This window comes from Triturus cristatus, chromosome 11, assembly GCF_964204655.1.
Source record: "Triturus cristatus chromosome 11, aTriCri1.1, whole genome shotgun sequence".
Lineage (NCBI taxonomy): Eukaryota > Metazoa > Chordata > Amphibia > Caudata > Salamandridae > Triturus > Triturus cristatus.
The window spans coordinates 738,329,320-738,349,136 of NC_140594.1; the positions used below are offsets into that span (position 1 = coordinate 738,329,320).

The following is a 19,817-nucleotide window of genomic DNA, read 5'->3' on the forward strand; positions in this document are numbered from 1 at the left end:
GCCCTTGTCTCATTTGCGGAATACATAGATGAAATCCTGCACATGTGCACTATATTATATAAACCAGCCTCCATGAGGCTTTTCCAACACAAGCACCAAGCCCTATTATAAGAACTGGTTAGAACAGTGAAGGCATCTACTCATGGAGTAGGGATCCAACATGTATAACCTCACTATTTGTACATGTTCAGTCTCACTAGTGATGTGTTTCATATGCTGTCCAAATTATTATAAAGCCCACAAATACTTTACACAGCAGGCACACCCAAAACCATGAACTAAATAAAACGAGTGAATGAGGGTTCACCCCCACCTCTGTGGTGGCTCCTGATTAAGCTGGTTTAGGTCAAACCCTTGGAAAGACCAAGGCCCAAGCCGAATCAATTACATCATGATTGATCTGAAGCTTTGGGTCGAAGTCATCGATATGTCAGTGGAAGAAACCATTGATAGCAACCATAATGCACTCAGTCTAAGTATGAGAGCGACTTGAGGGGGACCTAGCTTACGGACCGCTGTCCACCAGCTAACAAAGGAAGTTCAGACATCTAACGACCAACGCCGCCTAAAGTGGCGTAAGATAATCCTACATGAAGAAAAACTCTGAGTTGCACAAAGCCCTGTTGAAAGGCCTGACTAAATTAGAGCTGTTATATGAGCAAACAAGAGAGTCAGTCGAAGTAACTAACACCCATACAGACCTCTTCAAGCAATTAGGCTCACATTTTACTGTAGTTGCGCATCGTCCAGCACCCGGGAGCACCAAAGGGGACCATATAACTTAGTTAATAAAGAGTGTAAAACCTCTAGTATCCATTTATCTAAGGCAATATAATGTAAAGAGAGAGGAGACATCAGAGCTGTGAGGAAGAACTATAAGTCATCCCTACAAAAAGCCAAAAGAGAGTGGGACGAATCATGTTGACAGCAAATCAAGGAAGCCTGTGAAGCAAGGGATTCAAAGAATTTTTGGGCACAAATTGTATGGGGCAATGAAGCAGGAGCGTCAGATCCCCAAACAATATTTCAGTATCTGCCCGGTATGACCACTTCCCCGAACTGTATCAAGATAATGATGCACCACCACTACCCAGAGGAGCTTTCACAACAGCTGAGCCACCAGGCAGCAGCCTTTTTTCTATGAGGGACATTGAAGCCTCCATTGGCAGAATAGTCCAGTCAAGAGCCTCAGGCCCTGTTGGCATACCAGGGGACCTCTTTTTATCTGAAAGCTTTAGTTGGTCCAAATACTTTCTACTGCTCTCAAATGCCATAGTTAGAGGTGCTCCGATTCTGAGTTCATGGCATGGGGCCGAGGTGGTCCCCATATATAAAAAATGGGATAGAGGACTTACCTTCAACTATAGGCCCATCAGCCTAATCGATGCATTATAAAAAGTATTTTGCCGAGCACTTTTAAAGAAAATACAGACGTGGGCTGATGAAAACACCATTTTAAACCCTTTTCAAGCTGGTTTCAGGGAAAAACACTGGGACAGTCAACCAGGTGTTTCCCCTTGACCATTGGTCAGGGTAGCTTTTATATAGCCTTTATTGATTTGAAGACAGTGTTCAACCTAGTCCCAAGACAGAAGTCTTGGCAGGTACTTAGAGATATGGGAATCCCAACTGAAATTCTCAACTTAGTCACAAGGCTACATGAAGACAACTTCATCAGAGTGGGGTGAGGTACACAGGGGCAACTCACTGATCTAATCCCTGTTGGTAGGGGAGTACGGCTGGGATGCGTACTAGTGCCCACGCTCTTCTCAGTCTACATGAATAACATAGTATGATTTCTTTCCCTAAAGCCTGCCGATGCTCCAACTTTAGGCGGGGAAAAGATTGTGACCCTTCTTTTCGCAGACGATACTCTGCTGGTGTCCAAAACCCCAAGTGGGCTCCAGTTACTCCTAGACAAGAGTTAAATGCTTTTGTGATATGCAGTGTCTAATGATATATACCACTAAAAATAAATGTATGACCCTAAACCCCCACAAATCTTATAGGGGTAGACCATCACTGGGAGGGGTTCCGCTAGAAAGAGTAAACATGTCTAAATATTTAGCCATTAAACTGCCTGAGAAAAGGTCCTGGAGATTCCATTTCCAAAAGATGGCGCTGAAACACAAGCAAATAATAGGGGCACTAGGTAAGGAACATCGTTTGTCAACAAGCAAACCAGTAGCTGCAGCTTTACAAGTCTATGAGGCAAAGGCAGGTAATTCTGCCCTGTATGGGTCAGAACTGTCGGATTTTGACAATTTTGAGGACCTCACCAGATCCAAGCACATATTTCTGAGGAACCTGGTATCGCTACCCCAGGCAATCTACTTCACCATTTAATGTTGGATATGGGCAGGAGACCGATTAATGATATTGCTAAGCTCCTCCCATTGTTGTTCTGGGTTAGAATTAGAGCAGTCCCGGAACTTTCCTCTTACGTAAACGCCTTGACAGAAGTAACCCGCCTCTACAAAAACAATGAGATTAGCTGGTTGCGCAATATAAGGAGGTTCCTAACAGATATAGGGCTACAGGAAGTTTGGACAACCCTAGCATATCCCTGCTACAAAGAAGCCTAATTAAATGACAATATTGGGATTGGGTCACACAGATAGCCTGCCAGAAATCTTCCCGGGGTAGGCTAATGGCTGAATTCAGACACCACAACCAAACCGGTTACTTGGAGTCTTATTTAGAGTCAATCCTAATACCGCTTGACAGAAAGCTGTACATTCAGTTCAGGCTCGGGTCCCTCCCTTTGCATGATTTCCAAAGTGGGTGGCATAACAAAACACTAGAACCAAGAAATTGCCCTGGATTTAACTCCCACACAGAATCCATGCCTCATGTTATGTTTGTATGCTCGGATTATGCAGGTCCTAGATCGGGGTCGCTGAAACCTATGTATAGGCAAATGGGCACACAAGATTACCAGGCGGCCCTGAGAATTCTTAAACCAGATGCTACACCATTGTTCTCCTACGCCATCGCCAAGTTTCTTGGCCACATGCGGCGCATCAGGCGAAGAGCGCTGGCCGGACGGCCTTGGTGTTGTATTGGTAACTTATAGAGACTGATTATTTAATTTAATTACAGAGATGTTATAATGAGGTAATATATGTTTTATTTGTATTTTAAGTTTTCAAAAGCTGAGGTGTGTTTTATTTTAATGGTTTTTAACTTCTTAAAGATAACTGGAGCATTTTAAACAACCAATTAGAAAAACTCATGACGAGTTGTGATTGAGGATAACTTTTATGGCATGTACCAGAAATACAGTATTTTGACTTGACTTGAGTCCTGAGATTTCAATATCAAATGCAGAATTTAGCTTTGCAAAAATAAACTCAATCTCAATAGCATAATTGTTTATTAAAAACATGTCTGTCTGGCAAACATTTGCTTGTCGTTTTAACCAAACAGTTAATTATACTACTGTGGCATATAGACAGATTCTGCCTTCACACCGAATTATTAGAATCATTAAATACCAAGAATACCCACAATATGTCATGGATAGGTCATTACTGTGGTAGGTGTAGCCTAATGTCACTACAAATGTCCACATTTCGTCAATGATGGGCCTCTATAATGCCGGGGAAATGTAGTCTAGATTGAAGGCAATATGTTGCAAGTGATAGCCATAACGTCACCAAGAATGTCAACAATATGTTATAAATGGACCACTATTATCTGATGGTAGGCCACAATTTTGGCACAAATGCCCATATATCAGGTACAGGTAGGGTGAATGTGAGTCACCCCTCTTCCTCCATATTGTCACATCCCCACATATGTGCATTCACTCATACACACACACACACACACACACATTTTTGCCCTTATACTTCTGAACTGTGTAATCTATGTCCAGTGCTGTAGCAGGTAGTTCTCGTTTGGCACCAGGAGCAACACAGATAGAGGGGCAGGCAGAAGCTGTCATGAATGACCCGGGTAGGTCCACGAGTCTGGGTGTTTCCAAGAATTTGACCTCAACCAGCTTAATCAGGAGCCCGGGGGTGAACCCTCCTTCACTCTTTTTATTTAGTTAATGGTTTTGGGTGTGCCTGCTGTGTAAAGTATTCGTGGGCTTTACAATAATTTGAAAAGTATATGAAACACATCACCAGTGAGACTGAACATATACAAATAGTGAGATTGTACATGTTAGATCCTTACTCCATGAGTAGATGCCTTCACTGTTCTAACCTGTCTTATAAGAGGGATTGGTGCTTGTGTTGTTAAAGCCTCGTGGAGGCTGGTTTATATAATATAGTGCACATGTGCAGGATTTCATCTTTGTATTCCACAAATGAGACAAGGGCTCTGCTGGAAATGGAGCTCAGCAAGCACAATATACATCCTCCTTCTGCAAGGTATGCTCTGTAAACGTAAACACATGAATAAACATTCAAGGCAGAGAGGCAGTGTCCGGCTGGTGGTGCTCTGCCTTGGTGCCCACAATTCACCAGTTCCTGTGGTCCACATTTTACTTCTCACAGTGTGAAATCTTACAAATAGTAGAAAACAGCCAGGGCACAAAGCACAGTGAAGTTAATACTCAAACACATTTCATGTGATCTGCACTTGCATGCCCAAAACCCAATGTCAAATATTGTTTCCAGATAAACTGATCGCAAGTTTGAAGAGTCATTGACAGGGTAGATAGAATTAATATCATAGAAAATGTGTTATGCAAGCAACAGATGGTGGATGAGTTACACATCAACCTTGAGCGGATGAAACTGTTTTTACTATTATATAAAAAGTTAGGGGTTATGTACTATTGCAGTGAATAGGAAAATGAGCAGATGACGTAGACCAACATGTTAGTTGTAATATATCTATGCTTATGTTTCTGTGCTTAGCGGTGCTCAAATCGTGTACTGCTTGAATATACCTACCTGCTAAAAAGATTGACAACTGTATTTTATTCAAATATCTATGGTAATAGTACATTTTATTTTTTGACTCTTTTTACATTTCCTTAATAAAAATGAACTTACCTCACTAGCCACTGAAATATAAAGACACACGCGTGATCTAGAAAGGCTTGCTCCCTGTTCTTCATGTGTCTGTCATTATCAAAGTGATATTATTCTCTTTGTTATTTTACAGGAAGATTGCCGCTGCGTTCAAACTTATGCAGGCGACACAGAATAATGGCACGCTTAAAGGATCCAACGCCTCCACTCAGGCTGGAATGCTGTCCCAATGGTAGCACAATTAAGTTTTGGTCTATTTGATATCTGTGTAAATCGTTTATCTGGCAAGTGTGTGGGCTACTTCAGTTCTGCATACATGTGAACAAAATAAAGACATTGGGCCTGATTTAGATTTTGGCAGATGGGTTATTCCGTCACAACGGTGAACGATATCCCGTTCACCGATATATAAATCCCAAATGATTTAGATCCCAGCCGAGGGGTTACTCCGTCACAACGGTGACAGATATCCCATCCGCCAAAATATAAATCTTAATGGGATTAGGATTTGTATTTTGGCGGACGGGATATCCGTCACCGTTGTGAGAGTAACCGTCGATATCTAAATCAAGCCCATTGTTACGGCCATGAATAATCAAGTGACGTGGGCCAACTGAAAGAAATACAAACGAGTTTCAGAATTTAACCTCACATTTTTAGTTCATGAATGTATGTGGTGTAACATTTGAACTGTCCATTCCTTAGCCTCACAACTTCCTCACCAAAGAGTCAAATGGAAGGTATAATAATTCTGCACAAATCTGAAAAGAATATGACTTGTATGATTGAGGGTTAACCAATCAGGCTAACTTTTTAAAAGAGCTCACCATATCAAAAAGGCACATGAGTTTTTGGGGATCTATTCTGATTGGCTACCAGATTATCATTCTTTGCATGTGAGTCCCATTATTTTGAAAATCGTTAGTGATTACTGCGCAATAACATGGCACAAAACGTAATATGGGCTTAATACGAAAATCCAATATAACATAACATTTTTGCAAGATCCTCGTTAGGTCCCTATAACTATCATGTCCTTCGATCTGGAGTCATGGCATGAATCGTTATACTGGACTATGCTATCGCATTTGCATGTGAATCTAAGACATAGGTTCTATATTAAGGCCTAGTCGGGGACCCTCCTAGCTGCTCACCCATCATAGGGTGCCCATGCCTCTACTCTCCCAAAAGAGGCAGATCCACTGTATTTAAAGATCCAGTGTTAGCACGGTATTTTCTTCAAAAGTGTTCCTGCCGACCTGGGGGGAACACTCACAGTTAAAAGGCAAGGTCTTTTTGTTTAACTGATTCAAATCTCCACAGGGTGAATTTGTTTCTGGAAGTCACAAAATCACCCTGATGTGCTTTGAGTTTTCTCGCAGTGCATGGATGCCATGCTTACATATTCTTGTTCACAACTGCCGATCCTTTTACGTCATCATGAAGTGGAAAAATAGTATTAGAATGGCCACCTCAAAAAGGATGGGCCTTCAAATGCTGTGGTTTTTTTTAGAGTTTTATATCGCGCAAACTAGACCCGAGACTTCGGGTATCAGAGAGCTTTACATGAGCACCAGTTTCATTACAGATGGACACATTTATTTTTGTTAGGCACGGGGAGATTGAGTGATTTGCCCAGAATCACAGGATGTTGAGTGTTGTGGCCGAGCCTTGAACCTCGTTCCCCAGCTTCGAGGTCGACCGCTCTAGCCATAAGGCTACATCCTCTGACTGTTTGTTGGCAGTGCTTTGGCTGCTGGAGCTCTGGCACAGGGATTCCAATGGCCGAACCAGCAGAGGCTTCATTGTAGAAAAACAAAGGATTCCTGACTCTAAGAGAAGTTGGGAAACAGCAAGCTGGGTGGATATAGAGGCACCTGCCAAGCTATGGATAATGTCCCATTTCTCCAACAAATGAACTACTTCCATAGTCCTCAAAGGGGCTAATGCAAAAGTTGGGCCCTTCTTTATTTCTTTTGCTGCGTCTGACTTCATAAGCGGTAAAGGGGTTATGTGGAAGAATGTCTAGGACACACATATTCTGCAAAGTAGTGTGGCCAAAATATCGTACAACAAAATATAATGAATGCATGTATATACCAGAAAGCTTTGATTCACTGTTATTAACTCCACATCCATATACCTTGCAGGAATAAATGTCATAAAGGTATGTATATGGGGAAATAAGTTAGTAAACATGCACTTACCTGTATGTATATTTACCTTCACAATATTTTGGCAGTGGATATTTAGGTCACAATATCCACACTGTCAATGAGACAGATATCCATCAGCTGCAAAAACATTTCTGTTGGAAATGGCCCTTTTTGCAGGGTTATCGCCAAACCTTTTGCTTCTTCCTCCTATTTCTCCTGACCTGTGATTGTTGGTTTTAGGACTCTGGGTACTTTACCACTGCTGATCAGTGCTAAAGTGCATATGCTCTCTGTGTAAATTGTTATTTTGATTGGTTATCCATGATTGGCATATTTGTCTTACCAGTAGGTCCCCAGTAAAGTGCACTGAGTGTGCCAGGGCTGGTAACTCAAATGCTACTAGTGGGCTTGCAGCACTGATTATGCCACCCACATGAGTAGCCCTAAAAGAGGTCTCAGGCCTGCCACCACAGTGCCTGTGCGCAGTTTGTCAACTGCCGTTTTGACCTGGCCAGTGCACCCACTTGCCAGGCCTTACCATTCCCTTTTCTTACACATAGGACACCCCTATGGTAGGCCCAAGGTACCCCCCCTGGGCAGGGTGCAGTGTATGTGAAAGGTAGGACATGTACTGGTGTGTGTAACGTGTCCAATTTCGTTTTTCACTATTGAAAGGCTATCTTGCCCATAGGATAGAATGGGGGAATATTATGTAACAGTTTTACAAGCATATCTTCCCATAGGAGTAAGATACGAAATTAGAGTCTGGTAACCCTGAACTCAGAACTTAATAACACATCTTTTAGGAAGGATGGTTTTTAAATTCTGTGTTTGAAAATAGCACTTTTAGAAAGTGGCTATTTTCTTGTTCAACCTTTCTGTGTGCCTCTGCTTGTTTGTGGATTGACTGTCTGGTTTGAGAGTGACAGGGGCTGGGGTGGCACCAGGAGTCTGGGTGAGTCAGCACCAGGCTGAATAGGCCAATCTGCATTTGGAATGGTGGGAGGAGTAGCACCTAGGCCTGAATAGGGCTGTGCCTGCCTGCCACAATGCTGGCTCCACCCCCTGTAGTGTGTCTGATGACCCTGGCACACACTAACAAAGTAAGAAGTTGTGCACTGGCAGAGTGCACCCAGAACTGGTTTGGACTGGGCTCAGAGCCCCTTGCACAAAGGGATCAAAGACATTTTGGGGTATAAGTATGAGACCTGAAACCCTGAACGTTAGATTATTCCTGGAATTCAAGAGGAACTTTTGCCAAGATGAAGAGCTGGAGAAACTAAAGAGGAGGACTGCCCTTGCTGTGTGTTCTGGGGCTAACCTTCAGTTGCTATTCTGCCAAGGAAAGGAGAAGGACTTTGCTGTGTCCCCTGCTTGAAGAAGATCTCCAAGGGCCTGAGGAGAGCTGGCCTCCTGTCTTGAAGTCCCAGGAACAAAAGGACTTCACCCCCAGCTCCCCCTGAACTCTGCTGTGTGAGTTCTGACCTGCCTAGAGTGCCTGACCCAGTTGTAGGGCCTCTGGAGGTTGTTGCTGCTGTTTGGGAGCTGGAAGAAGAAGAAGCATGAAAAGAACTGCAAAACCCGACTCATCACTCTTCTTGCGGCACATTTCACCGGCGCATCTCGATGGCGCGAGAAGCATTCCATCGCATTGCCGTGCCGCTGCGAAGATCGTCGCAGCACTTGTCGCAGCTGCAAGAACCGACGCATCGAGGGATTGCGGCTGAAGAGGACCGACGCCGTGCAATGCCGCTGCATCGATTGCCGTCGCATCCGAAGATCCACGCATCGTACCTGTGGACAACACTTTCCTGAAGCATCATGTGCGGACTGGAACCAGCACGAAGACTCGACGCATCGCTCCCCCTACAAACCAGACTTGACGCAACCCGTCCACTGCGTACAGCAGGGCTGTCGCATCGCCTCCGCCATGGTCTCAGGAGTGTCGCATTTCTTCGGTTCCGATGCGGCGGTTTGGCTTGTGGAACTTTGTCGCATCTACAGGTACTTGGTGAAAAGTCATGCATCCATGGATTTCTATGGTACAAGTTCTTGAACTCTTTTTAAAGTCATATTTTTAAACTGTGTATGTTGGATTTTTGTTGTTTTGGTCTTGTGTGGTTTAGATAAAGATACTTTATTTTTCTAATCCGGTGTGATGTCCATTTGTGATGTTTTCACTTTGTTACTGTGAGTGTTGGTACAAATACCTTACACATTGCCTTTGGGAAAAGCCTGTCTGCTCGTGCCAAGCTGCCATGGGGGTAAGCAGGGGTTATCTAAAGTGTGTATCCCCCTTACCCATTACTAGAAGCAAGGGTCCCTATTTGAACAAAGGTACCTACCTCTGCCAACTAGAGACCCCCATTTCTAACAATTTCTAACCTTGAAAGAGTTAGTGGCAGACACTGAATGCAATTTAACGTGGCATGCTTGACATTTAACAGTGATTTCTAACAAGGGCGGTACATACCTGAGATATCAGTATTCACAATACAATTTATGGCATTCAGCTGAAATCTCATAGATGGCTTTGGGTATCAATGCACACCAATTAGAATGGCAATTCAAATATTCTAACCTTAAACATCCTTTAAACACTTGGAGTGTGAAACATGAAGATTGGTAATGAGAGGCTGTCAGAGACTGGGTTACTTTTACAATTTGTGGCAGATCACCAAATCCCTAAATACGACTGCAAGTCTAACTTTGCTCCAATTATGGGGAATGTGTTTTTTCAGTCAGTCCTGTGGTACCTAGCTCCTCAGGGCAGGTCTCTTGTAGGGTTCAGTCATCAGCTGAAATCCTCTTGGAGTCAAGGGTGAATCTTTTTGTACCCCTGAAGCAGACAAACAGGAGGCCAACCACTTGACCCTTAGCAGTGTCATTGTTTGTGTGCCTGTAGGAGTTTGGATTCTTTCAGTCATTGCAAGGGTCCTCTTCTTACAGCAGAATTCAGGGGGCAGAGGTATTTCCCAGAAGGACCTTCTTTTTCACATGAAGTCTTCTCAGGTCCAGGAATGCTCTAAGGAGATTGTGGTTGAGATTCAAGATTTATCCTGTGCACTAGCCAGTGACTGGAGAAATTCTGCCACACAATCCATACTGTTTTCATGCAGTTCCCACCTCCTTTGCAGCACTTCCTTTTTGCCTTACTGCTCATCATCCACGATCCCCTGTTTAAATGTGGCATAACCTGTCTGCCACCAGACAGGCTGGTATTCAGCTCTGTAGCCAGTCCACCATTTAAGTAGACTATCCTCTCACCTAACAGAGTTCGAACTGTCTCCCTCACTATGACAGAAGCTTATCTGTCTAGGCAGGTGCTGGGAATGAACAGGAGAATCTGTCCCAGGCATATCAACATCAAAAGAGGTAGTGTTTAGGTTGTCCTTTGGTCTGCCAGCTGTTCGACTCCCAGATATCCGATGCTTTCTATGTGGTCAGCAGTTAATAACACCTCTCTGTCCCTCCTTGACTCAGAGGCAGCACATTTTCTTCTGAGGCAGGGCTGTTAACGCTCCCAACTGAAAATGTGGATTCCAGTTCTGCTGGTGTGATGATTTTCAGAACTGTCGTTAAGCCAGTTCTGTCTCAGGGATCCTAAGGTACACTTTTATAAATGTTCATTATGAATCAAGTTGAACAAAATTTGGGATTACAATTAAATAAGATTTTGGGATTTAATTAGGAAATAACTCAAACAATTCTGCTACATTTTCCCAGGTGGAAATAGAAAATGACATAGTTCAATGACAGCTACGTATGTCTTATGGAAAATGCAACTGAATCTACACAGTAAAATAGGTTTTAGGGCTTCAGTCACTGTGAGGACGCACATTTTAAATGTAGAGTGTATCACTTTTTTAGGCACACTGGCTTCTGGGCATACAAGACACACTTTAGGGGTTACTTAGGGCCTTTTTACGAGTACCCTGGTCCATAGGACTGCCATACTCGCAGTGGCAGTCCAACCACCGCCACACTGTGGGCCGAACCACAGTATTACAATTGTGGCAGTTGGACCGCTACAGGACAGATGCATCAGCCAGGGATCCAGGATCCTGCAGCAGTCGTACAGCATTCAGGAGAAGGAATATGCTGGTGGTGAAGCAGCGGCACCTCCAAGCATATTCTAAGTTGTCTGTTCACTGCCCTTTTCATGGTGGTGAGCCTGCCATGGAAAGGGTGGTGGAGAGGCAACTACGTGCCACTCCTAGGCCTGGGGGTGCATGCAGGGGGGCACATGTTGTGCCCCCCTGGAATTGCACCCTTGTAACTGCACATTGTGGCATGCATTCCACGCCATGCAGGAATGTGCTGCAGGTACTGTCATGGTGGCAGGCTGCATGTTAGGCTCTCCTAAGAACCCAACAGCCTACCGTCGTGAGACCACTGCAGCACCGCCCACCCGTCATGGATTACAATCATAATCCAGCGGGCGGGCACACTGTGGCTTTGGCCGGCCTTCTGCTGACAGCGCGTTCCAGCCATAAGACGCCAAACTCGTAATAGGCCCCTTAATTTGTAACAATGTATATACCTACATAGCAAAAGTACTTTTCCTTTTTATGTGTCACTGTAGTTGGTTTAAACTGAAGCCCAGCCAGGGCAAAATTCTCCTAGCAGCTTTATATTTTAGTCATACATGTAGGAGGTATAAATACACACTACAGCCCATATGTGACATTTAACTCCCATGCCATTGGTGCATTTTCTGTGTTATCTGCTATAACGTTACAGGAAAGGTAAATAGACCAACTGGATGGAACTCCTTTTGCTAATACCGTTTTAGAACCAGAGCACATGCACTGAGTAGCAGTGTCACAGGGCACAGCTTCCTAATACCAGCAAAAATAGGGTGCAGAAAAATCTTTTGTGGTCATGGAGAAAAGTCAAATTTCCCACAGAATCCAATGTTATTTGTAGCCTTGAAACTGCATTTCCATTAGCCTATTTGCTCCACCTTCTCTCCGGACACAAGGAAGTGTGAAGAACTGACACTCTCTTCAGAAGGCATATTAAAATTACTATGAATTTACTGACTTTCATGGTCCTGGTCAGAGATTTGAAAACTTTTTAAGATCACCACCCACTTCCCCAGTAAAATAGATCTCTGAATATCTGCATTGCCTTTCTCTCAAGCAGTCAAACATTCCTTAAAATAATTCTAAATCTATGTATTTTCCAAAAGAAATCCTTAAACTGAAATTTCTACATCAGATTTATTTTCCCAGATTTTTGGACAGTTGCCAATATCACATTCCAGTATTAAAATAGGCTAAGTATAGTTCTACTGCTTGAACTATTTCTGTTTGTGTCCATATCCATCTCAGAAAAGATCTCCTATTTTGGAGACACAGCTCATTGTTTAACTGTAAATTCAATGATGTACTGATTTACCTCAGCATGTTCATTCTCTGCAGACTAAAATAGTTATAATTTCATGATTCTTGCCCTATATACTTTGTTTCAAACAAAAATAGTTTAGCAATTGATGAGGTGAGATTTATAATATAAGGGAGAACAGAAAATATGCAGGGATAACAGAATAAAAGATTTCTGGTATCCCTTGTGTGATCTTTCTATGCTTAGACTCTACCAATAACTCCAGACTGTTTGTTACCCACTATACAATTATTAGAAGCCTTTTTTTGCTCTGTTTAAGCGTGAGAGGATACATGTTCATGGATGCATGCGTCGACATTTAATGGTAGTAAACTACATTTCTCTTAATAAGTCCACAGAGGTCTCTGAGATGCTTGTAACGTGAAGTGAAAAGCAATAAAATGTTCCTTAAGGTTAGAAAAAAAACTAAATGGCTATTATATACCTTCGCACATTGCTTTTTGTTTTTTCAACATTTGTCGACCTTCTTTAGAGTTTTTATAGTAACTTCTCGAGCTGCAAGCCTCGTTAGTAAGATGGCAGAAATTGAAAAGAAAATTGAGGGTTTTGAGGTATAGCTGAAAACAATGACAACTAGAGTATCAGATCTCGAGGAAAGCCAGAATGAATTATCAAAGAAGAACTCCATTCTTCAAAAGGAGATTACCTCTGTGTAACAATAACTGGAGGATCAAGAAAATCGTTCAAGGACATCTAACCTCAGATTAATTTATATTCCAGAAAGAGAGGAGGGGAAAACCAAGACCGCTATTGAATAGATCAATGATCTGATCTATACTCATCTTTTGAGGGGCCATTTGGAAGGCTTGACTATAACCTGTGCACATCGAACACTTTTTCTAGAGAGTCCAGATAGGTCCCGTCCTTGTACGATGTTGGTAAATATTGGAGATTACAAGATGCATGAGAGTGTGCTGAATAGTGCTATAAAACAAAGAGGTAGCAAAATCAGAGATGGCTTTGAAATTCAGATCTTTCCTGATATGTCATGCGAGACCTCCAGTTGACGGCAAAAGCTACCCTTATTCCAAGCTGCCTGTGGACAAGCAAGGATTCTACAGCCAATCAGGCTGAGAACTTTGTTTAAGAGAGAATATAAGGTGTTTGAATGACACTCCGACTGCACAAAATTACCTACATAAATTTCAGACTATAAAACAATGAGGAGTTATGAAATCTTTTTGTTGAAAGTATGAGATTTCTTTTTTGAGTTTCTGATTTTGATCCTAAATGTTTTACTTGCAATGTGCTCTTAAGAAATAAGTCTATGTGTAGGCCTGTTATCTGTAGACAAAAAGAAGGGGGGGTCTGAGCCATATAGGGTCCCCAGCAAGGTGCGAGCTGTGCACCCAATGGAGATGGGGGAAATGTAATAACTGGACAATGTGGTTGTGATGGGGGGCCCTTGGTTTCAGGGTTGTGGGTGGGTGGAGGGTTAGATGTAGCAGTAGGTGGGGTAGGTAAGGGGGTGGTGTATGGGCAAAGGATTTTGGTGTTGGGGCCAGGGATGTGGGGAGCTCCGACTGTCCCCTAGTGGGGCCAGGGGTGCATCTATAGGGGGAAACACGTTTTTTTGCAGGGGCGAGCTAAGCCAAACTTGAGTGATTGGTGAGGGATTGCTGAAGTATTTAGTTTATGAAAGTGAATATGTCTAGTATGGCACCTGCCTTTAACTGCAAGTGTTTTTTATTATTAATTTTTATTGAATCATAACTATGCATTGTTTACATAATATCCATAAATAATGACATTGCAATTCATAGAATATACGCTTAGTTCTCATCTTGCCATGTTATCTACCTTCCTGTTCCTCCCGTCCTTCTCTGCACCCCCATATATATCACCAGATACTCTTTTTCCGCAATGTGTTTGTGAGATTAGCACCTCATTGTGTCATGTACACCAATTTTCTTATCACAATTCATAGGCACCATCATGGGCATAAGTCTTACAGTAATTTTACCCTAACCGCCCCTTCTCTGAATCTGAACTGTTGCATATTACATTTGACCCATGCACCCCAGATCTTTTGAAATTTCTTCATACATCCCCTGCCTTTGTAGATCTCTCTCTCCATTAACTTGCTTTGCTCCATCCCAAACTGCCAGTCCGGATAACAAGTGGTATCCCATCCACCCATCTGAGAGCAGCATCCTGCTTGGCGAACATGCAACCTGTGTTTATCAGTATCTTCTGGCCCTATATTAAATCTGTAGGACCCCAAATGCCTCATAGTGCTACTCTGGGTTGTCATGTCATGGGCATATCAACCGTTTCTCTTAATGAGGTACCTACTCAATCCCAGAATTGGCACAGTTTGAGGCAACCCCAAATCGTGAGCATAAACGTGCCTTCCATCCCACACCGTCCAAGCATAAGGTGTTTGCAATTTTCCCCATTTTGTGGAGGAAGACCCTTGTATAATGTGTCCTATGAAGTATTTTAAGTTGCATAACTCGGTAACCGGCTTTGATTGAAACTTCCGCTGGAAACCCCAATGCCGTTAACCAGTCATCCTCCATTTCACCTGTATCTTGTTCCCACCTACATTTCAATCATGTGAGAGGGTCCTGCGTATTTCTCATAAGTGATGTCAATGAGATACGTTTTTTTCCCTATTGTACCATCCAGTAATTGTCTCTCTAAGGAGGGCTCCTGCGTTTTTTCCTCCTCATGAATTTTATCTAGAAGGGCATGTCTCAACTTTAGATAGCATAACCAGTACATCACAGGCATTCAATATTCTGTTTGCAAATACTCGAACGGAACTTCCCAGACACTAGCTAGTGTGGAGAGGCCGTTAATGTCCCAACCTCAGAAACCCTGCATGTTGGCTGTTTGTAACCTATTCCCTTTCCACAAAGGTGTCTTACGGGTGAGGCATTTGTCCCATTTCATTTCCTTCTGTAATTTGGACCGTATACTCACCACTGCTTTAGTGGCATGGCCTGCTTTCGAGTCCAGTTTTCACCCATATAACACATCGAGGTAACTTCTATCTCCCAGATTGTATCTATCTAATCAAAAGGCAGGATCATCCCACTCAGAATAAGCTCATTGTTCACCACACCAACCTGAGCATCTGCATAATATTTCTTAGCATTAGGAAGTGCAAAACCTCCCTCGTATTTACTGCACTGGAGAACCCACAGTGCAATCCGAGATTGACCCTGTCCCATACTACTGTATGAATCCTCCAGTATATCCCTGAGAAAAAGGTGTTTGGAATTCTATATGGGCAATTCTGGAGAATATGCAATAGTTGTGGTAATGCAATCATTACACAGAGCTTCCCTTCCAAGAAGGGACAGTAGCAATTTGGGCCAGCTCCTCACCTCCACTTCTCAGTGTTTAATCATTGGCGACAAGTTGGCTTCGCGATATGTGGGTTCATTCTGCACTATCCAGATCCCAAGATATTTAAATGTCTGGGTTTCTACCCACAATGGACGAGGGAGTACCTCTGTTTGCACCCATCCTCCCATTGGATATAATAAGGACTTCTGCCAGTTAATTGTGAATCCCAAGTAGCTGCTAAAGATCTGAATCATCTCACTTAGCTGGCTTAGTGATTGCACTGGGATTGATAGATAGTGCAGTACATCATCAGCGTAGAAGGAGATGCTCTCCTCCCATCCTGTGCCACCCGGCCAGCTCCACACCTGGGCATCTACCCTTACCTATGATGCCAATGCCTCTATCACTAACACAAACAACATTAGCGACGATGGGCATCCCTGTCTGGTGCCTCGTCCTATCAGGAATGTTTGGGAGATGCACCCATTAACTTTCACTCTCGCTCTTGGCTGGCAATACAACAGCTATATCCACCTAATATATTTAGGGCTAAATCCCATTCTGAGGCAAGATCCCAAACATGCATGGCCACTCCACTGAATCAAATGCCTTATTTACATCCAGAGAGACAATAAATATCAGATCCTGCAATCTTTCTACATCTGCAATAATTATGCAATTGTCTCAAATTCAACTTGGTCGAGCGGCCTGGCATGGACCCATTTTGGTCTGGGTGTACCAAGTCCAGTAATACCCTCCATAGCCTTGTAGCTAAAGCTTTTGCTAGAATTTGGGGGCTGCATTAATCAGCGATATCAGCCTGAATGATTCGCATTTATCACGGGGCTTCCCTTCTTTGGGGAGCAGTATGATAGCTGCCATTTGCTGGCCCTCTAATAGTACTCCTTCTTCCAGTGCTTCTTGTATGCGGCCAGAACTGGGGACACCACATCGCTGGACAATTTGTGAAAAAGTTCTATAGGGAAGCAGTTTGGGCTAAGTCATTGCTAGTGTCACTTGTTCCACCATTAGGTCAGCCTCCAATGGCATTCTCAGCTCTGGAGGGAGCCAACGCATCAAGCAAGCATTGATAAACTCTAATATTCTCACCTCAGGGGCCTGAAGCTTGCTATTATAGAATTGCTCCATGTAGGTAGCAAACATTTGCGCTGTCCCTTCTTTGCTTATCACCCTTACCTTGCTGTCCAGAACCAGTTCCCTCACAAGTATTCCCTCTCTTTCTTTACTTCCAAGCCATGCTAGTAGTTTTCCTGCTTTATGTCCTGCCTCGTAAATACATTGCTGTTTTGCAATGAAAGTCTTTTTAACCTCATTCTCAGCCAGTAGACGGTTCTCTTTTCTATTCAGCTCCATCTCCTCTAATTGATTGGAGCAGGGTTCAATACTTAATCCCTCTCAAAGGGCACCAATTTGGTGGGCAGTTGAATCAACCTACTATGTCTTTCCCACCTCTCCTTAACTTCGCCTGCTATAATCGTGCTCCTAATAGTAGGCTTGTAAGCCTCCGACACTATAAGTTGACTCGACAATGACCTATTGTTTACCTTGAAGTATAGCTTGGTGGCTTTATCTAGTCTCCGGACCTATTATTTGTCCGCAAGGAGCGATGTCGCAATCCTCCATCCTCGGGGAGATTTCGGAGTATTGGTGGAGTATGTTATCTCTAAGAGGGAGTTGTCACTAATCCCTCTGTCAAGAATATGTGCTTCTGTGAATTTATAAAGCATGTCTCTAGTGGTGAAAAAGTAGTCCAGTTTAGACTGCATATGGTGTGCATGTGAGTAAAATGAGTATACCCTATCTCGCCCATGAAGAGCTCTACAAACATCCCATAAACCAATCGCCTGTACAAATCCTTCCAATCTCCCCCTTGTTGCATCTCCTTCTGGTCTGTCACTATGTCTGTCTAAATGGGTATCCATGGAAAGATTAAAGTCTCCCCCAAGGATCACCAGGAGAGAGAGATCATCCAGGATAACCTTTTCCATCTTACTCAGTGTGACTAGTTGCAGTCCTTTTGGTGCATGCACATTTACTAGCATGATCCATTGACCCTCCCACTCCCCCTTTAGAGCAGTATAACATCCACTAGTATATGTCCAGGTACCGGATATGTGGAAGGGCAAGGACCCTGGATATAAAATCACCACTCGCCTGGATCCTGAAGTGTAGTGAGAAAATCAAGGTAGTTTATACCTCTCCCTCCCATGGCAGTGATGTTGGTTCTCTAGGAGATGTGTTACGTGCAGAAACACTATGTCTGACTTATATCTGTGAGGTAGGTACTGGCAGTGCAATGAGCAGTATGTAACTTAGGCAATTAAGCATTAGTATTAAAGAATGAATTTATTTTAAAACCAAAATCACACCAAAAAATGAAACATTCTGCTATTACTTACCATAAAAACCTTGAAAAACAGCTTTATAGAGGAAAAATGGGTTTAACCATACCATTGAAATTGAATGAGACCATCATGTGTCAATGGCTACTCTGGTTCTCAATGTAAATCAATGGAAAAAAGAAATATGTGTGGAAAAAAGTAAATGAATCAAAAGCAAAACCTCTATACAAACCATAGGAATACAAGAATACCAAATCAGTTAGCTCAATTGTGGCAAAATATGAGAGAAGTATTTAACAAGATATGAGCAAGATATTGACTTTGGGCAAAAATGATATATATTAAACTCAATAATATCAAAAGCAACCAAAATCAGCTATTCAGAAAAACTTGTAACAAGGTCAATAGTCTTGGACAGCAAAGAAAGATTTAACATCAAATGAGACTTTGTGGTAAATACAAGCAAGTAGGCCTGTTGAGAAGAGATTGTGTGTTTTGAGAATTTAATAGTGTGGTTAAGGTCTGACTCATTAACTGTAGCGAGGAATAAACTTCTTATGTGGGAAAGATGAGGACAAAATGTAACATCGCCCCTAGAACATTTTGATGCTGTTGTATTTGTTTCCTAGTATGGGAATTTCTTTTGTTTATGGCCCTTGTTTCTTACGGTAACATTTTGAAGGTTGAAGACCCTGAGTGCCATTTATGTCTAGAAAGCAGAGCTTTTTCCTTTTCAATGAATTCATTAAATGATCAATTCTTGAACAAACTTAGATCATAACTTTTTTAGCAACTCCAGGTCATGAGTTGACACAAAGAGACTGATTTACAGCTGGTGATTTTCAATCTATAATTGTATCTTATTTAGCCCCTCCATCATGCTGTGATGGGAACTCCTCCAAATTGAGTGTTTTTTCCCATGATATTGCAAATATCTGTTGCAAAGTGGCTGTGTATCCTGTCGTAGAAACATCCTTTGAGACATATAACCTGGAAGAAAATACTTCCAAGGACACAACAGTGGAATTTCCACCACTGCAATGTTGTAACTGCCATTCTACCCCAAATGTAGGGACACATGTCAGTATCAACTTATGTATCCACCCTAACATGTTGAGGCAGTGTCTACATATGTGAGGAACAAAAATCTTATATTTCACTGAAGGTCTACCACACTTTCCAATATGGCCTTTCAAAGCATGAAACTCACCGAAAATGGTGGTGGGTCAGCTTCTCTTGCTAGGACTGCTAATCCACGACCACTTATGGGACACTAGATGGAGGAACCCAAGGAGTTTCTGCCAGCAAGATGTCTACTATTGAGGCAACTTTAAATGGGGTGGTTCAACTACTGGAGGAGCGGGCAGAAAATGAGCTATTTTTGAGTTGATTCTCCTACCATGACCTGCCACATTTGAGTAAATGTCTGAATATTATTCCCAATATTTGAAACCTTTATCCAGGATTTCCAATACCAGACTAATAGGAGAAACACCTATTTGCTTCATGTTCACTTCTTAAAATAAGAAATATCTACTCAGGATTTCTAACATTAAACCAGTTAGAGAAATATGTATAAGGATACAAACACATCTCATGTT

General features: G+C 42.6%; 1 protein-coding gene across 8 annotated transcripts in view; it reads left to right on the forward strand.

Annotated features, from left to right (window-relative positions):
• DOCK10 (dedicator of cytokinesis 10) overlaps window positions 1-19,817 on the forward strand; it is a 1,791,775-nt gene that overhangs the window by 1,498,179 nt on the left and 273,779 nt on the right. For all 8 annotated transcript variants that reach the window (XM_085634396.1, XM_085634392.1, XM_085634394.1 and 5 more), the window contains exon 39: window positions 5,125-5,223. In XM_085634396.1, coding sequence (XP_085490522.1) covers window positions 5,125-5,223 — 99 coding nt within the window. The remainder of the gene's footprint in view (window positions 1-5,124; window positions 5,224-19,817) is intronic.